The 8,973-nt window shown below is 33.3% G+C and overlaps 1 protein-coding gene across 1 annotated transcript in view; it reads left to right on the top strand.

The window, feature by feature from the left end:
* The first annotated feature begins 5,255 nt into the window (after positions 1 to 5,255).
* Positions 5,256 to 8,973, top strand: part of LOC111638602 (methyltransferase-like protein 2-A) — a 40,835-nt gene continuing 37,117 nt past the window's right edge. The window contains exons 1-2 of the mRNA XM_023384337.1: positions 5,256 to 5,580; positions 6,343 to 6,434. Of these exons, the coding sequence (XP_023240105.1) occupies positions 5,504 to 5,580; positions 6,343 to 6,434 (169 nt within the window). The 5' untranslated portion in view covers positions 5,256 to 5,503. The remainder of the gene's footprint in view (positions 5,581 to 6,342; positions 6,435 to 8,973) is intronic.

Here is an 8,973-nt window from a genome sequence, read left to right as displayed (position 1 = left end):
AAATAAAGAAATTAAACAATTATTTAGAAAATATTTATTGAATGATTACCCGAAGAATAAAATTTGTAAGTGGTATAATTCTTTTATAAATTACAGATATAATGTTAAAAATTGTATAGATAATAACATTTATGTAAAAATGCCTTATATATATAGTTTTTATGAACGATATAAACCTTTATTTAAAAAGTCTTCTGTATGTGTAGTGGCCAAGCAGGAAAATAAAATGTCGAATGTTATTAATATTATAAATACTAAAGGTCGAAAAACAGTAAGAAATCAGCTTGACGTCGCAGGAGTGGTCTACAAGGTATCATGTGATTGTTTACAAGCGAAATCATATGTTGGAGAAACGGGACGGAAGCTCGAGATACGCCTAAAAGAACACGAGGCAGCGATTCGTCTAAAAAGACAAGAGTCACCATGGTATCAACATTGTGTTAATTATAATTGTAAAATTAATAGAGGTTCTGTAAGAATATTGTATAAAATGGAAAATTTGTTTAAAAGACGCGTGGTAGAACACCTTTGTATAATAGAACATGCAAATTTGTTGAATCAGAATGTCGGTCTAAACGTTGATGCATGCTGGGAAAAATTTATTTGTATAAAAGGTAACAAGTGTCTAGTTGTTGAATAATCCACTGAAGAGGCTGTAACGGCGAAATGCATTTGGAAAGTGATTTGAAAATTATGAAAATAAAAGAATTAACCTTGGTTAAAGTAAAGTATCTTTGTTGATTACACTTGTTCGCTGATATAAATCACTCGAAGTCGGTCTAGGAAAGAGTGTTTTAATTTACTCGTTTATTTTGTCTGAGAATAATTTTTATTTTTAGAAATATATTTTTAGAATAATATTCTCTTCTCTGTTGCAATTTGCCTGATATAGATAGGCTTTAACATATTATTGTACCATCATTCTCAAAGTTGTTTTAAAGTCACAACATTGAAATTTTTTAGATGTGGTTTTTTAGAAGAATTAAATTTGTATAAGAAACTGAAAATCGGGGATTGCTATACTTATATCTATTTCAATATTTTAGTGTTATTTGGAAAAATTAGTTGGGGTTATTCGAATTGCAATTTGTCAATTACAGTAAAACTCTATCCTCTGGCCTTTATCCGGATAATTGGATTTTTGCCTAGAATAGTCATATTTTTCCTATCCAAACACTGTTACGTATGTATGTACAGTACATAATTATGTCCAGATAAAATATTAAATACTGAAGTGTACAGTACCTACAAATGAATATAAGTTTATTTTCTACATTTCGAAAAAAAATACTTTTCATGCATATATAGTGCATTTACATACATACCTGTTTGTTTATAACAAAGTTTGAGAGAAATACGGATAATTGGAATTTTGTTGTAATTGTTTAAATACATTTTCGAGTTTCTTTACATCATTTTACCTCTAAAAAATTATCTAATAATATGAAAATAATTTTCAAAAAAAGATAATTTTGTTTTCCTGAATTTAATTTAATTGTAGAAATTCTTGAATTGATTATAAGTGAATTAGCATAAGTGTCAACATTTAAAGTGTTATCGCACTGTAAAAAGTGTAAATAATACCTATAGTATCAAATATTCTAATACAGTAGATCCCCCTATAACACGGGTTCATATAATACGGATTCCTATAACACGGCTAGAAAATTGCGATCGTATTCGTATAAACACGCTAAAAGAGACTCGTATAATACGGTAAAACGTCATCGCCGACTTGTGTCGCGACAGGATTGGACGAATCTAGACCAATAGCGAATATTGCACAAACCGTTCAGTTTAAACAAGCAGCGGGCCTACTAAAAACCATTTATTATTTAACGGCCATAAAAATTATATTTATATTAATGATGTCTCCAAAGTTCAGCGAATTTTTCGCAAAAAAATAACTTATCAGAAAACACGAGCCCGCCGTTCGATGCGATGCTCCGCGACGAAAACAACTTTAAGCAATGGCGTCGTCGAATGGTGCACACTCGGTAAGTAATCCTACAATTTTTTGTTTATAGCATAGTTTGTGGATTATTCCCAAAAAATTATACGTGTTTAGGAAATGTTGAGTCAAATTAGTCTAGAATCGATTAATTTTATGGAAGAGAACATTTCAAACAGCCGTAGTCCGTAAACTGCACACGTGCCGGGCTGTGGTTGGCTCATGTATTTAAGCGACTTGTAAAACACGGAATTCATATCAAACGGAATGTATCTACCGTGTTATAGGGGTCTACTGTAATAATAAGTTGACAAAACTGTGTCAAACAGCCGGTTAGCTCGGGGATGCCTCTTTGGGGAGACAGAAGGATTCATGATTGCCATACAGGATCAGATCATAAATACTAAACACTACAGAAAACACATACTGAAAGATACAACACTCGTAAATAACAAATGCAGAAACTATACAACACATTACTTCTGGTTGCAAGCTCTTGGCACAGACAGATTACACAAACATAATCAAGTAGCAAATATAATACACCAAGAGCTTGCAAACAAACAAATTATTAGGCATCCACGAACCATACTACAAATACATTCCACAGACAGTATTGGAAAACAACACGCACAAAATGTACTCGACAGGGCCATAATCACTGATAAAACAATTTACCACAACAGACCAGACATCACACTCATTGACAAACACAATAAAATCACATATATTATAGACATATCCATTCCAAATACTCACAATGTACAAAACACAATCATTGAAAAAATCAGCAAGTACATGGAACTGTCCAGGAAATAAGGCATAGATACGGTGCTTAATGTAGGCTACCTGTTGTTCTCTTCTCTACAGATGTCATACCACACACACACTACACAAAAGCCTGGGAACATTACAATTGAAAAGAAACACATACATCACACTACAGAAGGCCACTATATTGAATACATGTCATATTGTTAGGAAATTCCTGAATACAGACACACACACACTGACACACTTATTTAATTTTTGTCTTGTTCTGGTTGCTATGCCTTACTCTAGTCTGGTATAGTATACAGCCACTGATGTCAGCCGAGTATAACCCACTAAACCCACCATAATAATAATAATAAATTTTATACAAATAAAAATACCTATTTTGCCCTTGACGTTTTACACAAATTGAAAACAAAATAAATTTTTGCAATAGATTAAATATACAGCAGTAGAATAAATCAAACACAAAGTGTACAACTGTTTTATAACTCGAAATAATTTCAAATCGTTTTATTAGTACAGTACATATCGGTACTATGAATGAAACATTTTCAATAACAAAATAAAATTTGGTTCTTTACTCATTTTGCATTCATATTAAGACATAAAATTTAAATGTAATTAAACAAAAACATTTAATATGAAATTGTGAGAACTAAGTTTGGCTCTAAGGAAGGCTTATCACACATTATTGACGCAGTCGGAGTAATTACACAGAAGTCGGTAGACACAGGTTTATCTCAGTGCTCATAGTTTCATATTGTAACATAAGGACAAAAAGCAATTCACGAAATCTATTTAATATAAATTATCTAAATGTGTACATTTAGATAATTTATTTTAATTTATAATAATTTATATTAAATCAGTAACAGGAAACAATAGTGGACCTGGCTGCGAATTATTATTATTATTTTTTTTTTTTACAACTCCATATCTGATCTCTACGTTATCCGAATAGGCGGAGTTTACAACACGACGCAACAAGTAAGAGACAGAGCATGTTCGTTTCGTTTGTAATTTGAATTAAGGCTCCAAAAAGGAAAAAGAAGTTAGAAATTACATTTCAGTGATTTTGTTACATATATGTGCAGTATTTAAAAGCGTACAAAATCACTTAGTTCACACACTTCCTATCGATCAAATTTTCAAATTAAACCTTACGAACTCTAGATGTACTGAATACTACAAAGATTTGAATATACTGTATTTCAATTCTCGAATTATTATTACCAGTAATAGTGATGTGCACTCTGTAGGATTTTCGATCCTATAGAGTATATATTAACTGAGATTTAGATTTTAAAAATTCTTATCGAGTTGTTTCAAATTACAAAATATAAGCACATCTGAAATTCGAAAGTGTCTGATCAATTTTTAACAGCCCACAGCCCACCAGTGGCCAAGCGTTCTTCGTACCCTGTACACTGGGAGTTCGATCACGTATTCGCGCCTCGCTTGGACGGGCTGGCCACGTGGAGTTTTCCGGGTTTTCTCTACGTCTGTAGCTCCTAAATAGGGGCCAGTTTCCCTTAAAAATATCTCCCCGGAATGCATCCTCCTAGGCCAGGGATGGCCAACAGTTTTTGCCCCCGGGCCGGATTGGAAAGAAAACTTTTTCCACGGGCCGAACCAGAGGCTGCCCTAGGAAGATTTTGAGGTGGTGCGAGATCTCATTGTTGTGTCACTCCGTAGAGACTGAATTGTAGATAGAGATTACAAATACATTTTTCACACTATCATGCTTTATCAACACTCTACGCTGTACTCAAGAGATTTGTAATGAAGGATTAACTCTAAACGCACAGTGACTTGTTGACGTTATTTTATTTTATTTTATTTTATTTTTTGGCATCAGAATTTTTCATCGAGCTATTCGGACTTCAATATCTAATATTGAAAGATTGATCGCGGGCCATATAAATTCATTAGACGGGCCGGGTCTGGCCCACGGGACGTATGTTGGCCATGCCTGCCCTAAGCAGATCGCCCAAGTGTTGCGTTGCCATAACTTAACAAACAAACAATTTTTAATATTTAGTTAATTAGATGTGACTTGCTAATGTAACTTTGAGTAGCAAGATTTTAAAATTTGTGTAAGTACAGTACATTTATTGATATTTAAATACAGACGGCTGAATGGCCGAGCGGTCAAGGTGGCAGCCTACCGCTCTGGGAGAACCGAGGTCGAAAAATCTTCAGGAATTTTTCGGAAGTGGCCCGTCCGGATATGTGGGCCTCGACCCTCACAATCCGACGCTCCATTGTGGGCCTGACTGAATCCATAATGGGCTTGCAAAAAGAGGCCCTTTTAATGCTCACAGGGCGGAAAGAGTTAAATTAAATTTAAAAAAAAAGGCTATTTAAATACATATCGTTTGTATTAAGGTATAGAAAGTTATAAATAAAATAATTATTTTTTTATATAATTAGCATAAATGAAATATATCATAATTTAAAATTCTTATTATTATTTATTTTGTCAAGAGTGCAAGAATTTGATGTTAGTTGTCTGGCAACACTTTCACTAACTCCATTGATTACACGTGAATTTGTAATGGTTGGCTTGATTCTGAAGTAGAAACGATTCCACGTGTGGATCTGTTGTCGTAGTTGGTAATCTTTATATTAATGAATGATGCTATCAATAAAATTAATTTCCCGTTAAATAATTGGATACCAACCAACTTCTACGTAAACTTTCAAAGAAGAAAAAATGATTTCGTGAAAATGACATACAAGTGAAATATTTGTCAGGAAATTAAGTGTTATATCATGGATTCGGATCGTAGACCCCAGTTTGGGAATAGATTTTTGGAAAATCCTGAAGAAGTATTTCAACATAATGCTTGGTAAGATAATTGTTTATAAGCCATACACCGTTTTCTCTCTCAATTTTATTTACAATAGAGACATACATGCTAGATATGTTCAAAATACATAGAATATTTGAGGGCCACTCATTTAAAAAAACACTATAAACGAAAAAGCCATATGGGAGCTCAGCATGTGATTAACAACATAAAATGTATAACAGAATGAATAACATTGACATATAATAGAATGAATTCTAAAGCTTTTGAAGTAATTCAATTCAATATATATTCTCGTACAATTCTAGCTTGCTAATTCATAGCAAACATTTAGTGGTATCAGAAAGTTTGCCCAGATCTAATTACTGATAGAGCATGTTTAGTTTTTGACTATGTTCAATTTGTTTTTTTTTTTTTTTTATCACACTTAAGCATTTGTGTTGTACAAATAACTGATAGCAATTATAAATTATTAAAATTAAGAGAACCATATAAAATTTTGTCAGATTTGATACTAACGATAAGTCTTCAAAATATTAGAATTCTGAAAGTTGAACAAGATTTATGTTTCGTATTGGAAAAATTGAAGTTGCTATTTGAATGCTTTATCAAAAAATATTATGAATATGAAAATTTAGCATATTAGAATTTTGCATATTCAAGAAAATCCATTGTTTCTTTGAAAAACCTGAAAATAAATAAATATCTAGTAATTTATAGGTTAAATAGTTTAATTTAAATATATTACACTTATGAAATATAATGTAATTTAAATGAAAAAATAAAATATTTTAAATTCAGGGATAATGTACAATGGGATGAAGCTCAAGAACAAGAAGCAAAAGAAAAAGTTTTGAAAAACTCTGCTACATATGTTTCTAAGGAGATGCAAGGTATTTTTTAAAATTTGAACACATATTATGTCTTTCAATATGTCTTTTTTTAGATAAAAGTTTGTAATATTAATTAACAATAAAATTATTTATAGTGAAATTGACTGCAGATTTTATGTGCTTGAGCTATTTCATTTAAAGTCAAGCACATCAAATCTTCAGTCAATTTCACTTTGAAAAGAGAAAAAATTTGCATTATAATTGAAAGCATTTTAACAGGAAATATTCTAAATTACATGTAAATAAACTAAAGTGCCAAAAAATTAGAGACACTTATCTAATAATGTATAGCTCCTCCCTAATCCTGAATAACAGTGGCTACACAATGTGGCATAGACTCCATGACAATGTTTCCCAACCTTTTTTGTGCTATGCCCCATCTAAGCCTTTCTAAAATTCTTATGCCCCCCTAACATATACAGTGGTTATACTGTTAACTTAAACTCTGAATGAGTCCATTTTCGAATTGCCCCCTTAACAATCCAACTGCCCCCTGTGAGGCGTGGGCCCCACATTGGAAAACACTGCTCTACGAGGTGTCTGAGTTGATGTTCAATGGTTCTCCATAATTCAGTTGTATTTGTTGGATAGTTCTGCAAAGCATTGAGTAATGTTTGCACATTGTCCCATAAATACTCTATGGAATTTAAATCTGCTGACTGAGACGGCCAAGGAAGTAGCTGAAAATCAGTCAAGTATTCTCAAACCATTGTTGTACCACTCTTGCCCTGTTGGGAATAGCATTATCCTGCTGGTACAAACCATTACTGTTGGGGAACATAGCAAGCATAAACATGTGAAAAATATCTGTCACAAGATTAGCATACATTGCAACTGTCAAAGTTAACTGCATTCTCAGCATTAGTCCCAATTCATGTCAGGACAGAGCTACCAGAAACAGCTTGCACAACACTATACTGTCATGATGGATTTATAGCTTCATGTGGTTGTCACCACACATGAACATGACTATCAGCTTGAAACAGCTGAAAACAAAATTCATCTGATCACATAACACTGTGCCAGTCCAACTTTGATGTTCTTTGGCCCAGGGGAGGTACATTGCCTGATGCCTGGGTATTAGTAGTGATGCCAGAGTGGGTTGGTGACTAACAAACTCCAAGGAATGCAGTGTATGTTGTACAGTGTGTTGCAGTGATGGGTTCAGCAATGCTCCTGTTGAAGTCTGATGTGATTTAAGTTACCTTTTGTTGTATGGTTACTAATCTGGTTAGTGTTTGGCAGTCATGTTCTTACATCAGCCATGGGCACCCACATTGTGCATGTGCTGCTGATGTCTATCTGGGATTTAAGTACTCTTGGTAAACCCTTGAAACTGTTGCACAAGAAAATCCAAAAGCAATTGGCCACCTTGCTTATCGAGTGACCTATTCTTCTTGCTTCAACAATCTGTCCATGACAAATGACAATAAATCCTTTACATAGTCCATTGCTACTCTAACCAAGCTCACACATAACCGATAAGTATCATACCTATGATATCAAATGCAAATGTTTCAGCTCAAAACATTTTCCATATGGGTAGAAGATAACAACATTGCATGTGCTGTTGTGTCTAATTTTTTGGCACTTCAGTTTATATTTGTTTAGAATTATTTTCTACTTATTAATTTTCTGATGTATTCTCTGCATGTGAGGATACAATATGAATAATTTAAATTTCATTTCTTTGATATGATGTGTTACTCCAAAATGTGTCAATGATCATTAAAAGTGCAGTGTGTCCCAAAATAATATTGAAAATAAAAGTTATATCCACTATCTGTTAGCTAATACAGACTAATCAGACAAGGACAAGGTTTATTTGCTGTTATTTACATCAAAGATACATTTTGGTTAATGCCCTCGTCAGTTTGACTTAGACAATGTCTTCCAAAACACCACATCAAATTTCAGTGATAGAATATAAAGATTTAAATCAAAAATTTTTTCCTCATTTTTCTTAAGTAACTTGGATGTAATTGGTGTGCTGCTTATTGTAAAGTAAAATTGATTATTAGAATGATATTGCTTGCTTTAAGGCAGGGGTGTCCAACCTTTTTGTTTCTCTGGACTGCATTGGAAGAAGTCAAGGAGTTTTGGGCCACAAGTATATCTATATATATAAAACTCAAAGGTGACTGACATAGTGATCTATCAACGCACAGCCCAAACCACTGGACGGATTCGGGCTGAAATTTGGCATGCAGGTAGATGTTATGACGTAGGCATCCGCTAATAAAGGATTTTGATCAATTCTACCCCCAAGGGGATAAAATAGGGGATGAAAGTTTGTATGAAACTTTGTAAATTTTAAACCGATCGGGCTGAGACTTTGCATGCATAAAGCTACTATGACGTAGGCATCCTCTAAGAAAGGATTTTGATAAATTCCACCCCTAAGGGGATAAAATAGGGGATGAAAGTTTGTATAAATCATCTTAGATTTTCGACTGATTGAACTGAAATTAAAGATTGGAGCTACTATGATGAAGACGTCCGCTTAAATAGGATTTTGATAAATTCAACCCCCATGGGG

Source organism: Centruroides sculpturatus, unplaced genomic scaffold (assembly GCF_000671375.1).
Source record: "Centruroides sculpturatus isolate CEXI.00-Female unplaced genomic scaffold, Cexi_2.0 scaffold801, whole genome shotgun sequence".
NCBI classification, from domain to species: domain Eukaryota; kingdom Metazoa; phylum Arthropoda; class Arachnida; order Scorpiones; family Buthidae; genus Centruroides; species Centruroides sculpturatus.
This window is presented reverse-complemented; position numbering and strand designations above follow the sequence as displayed.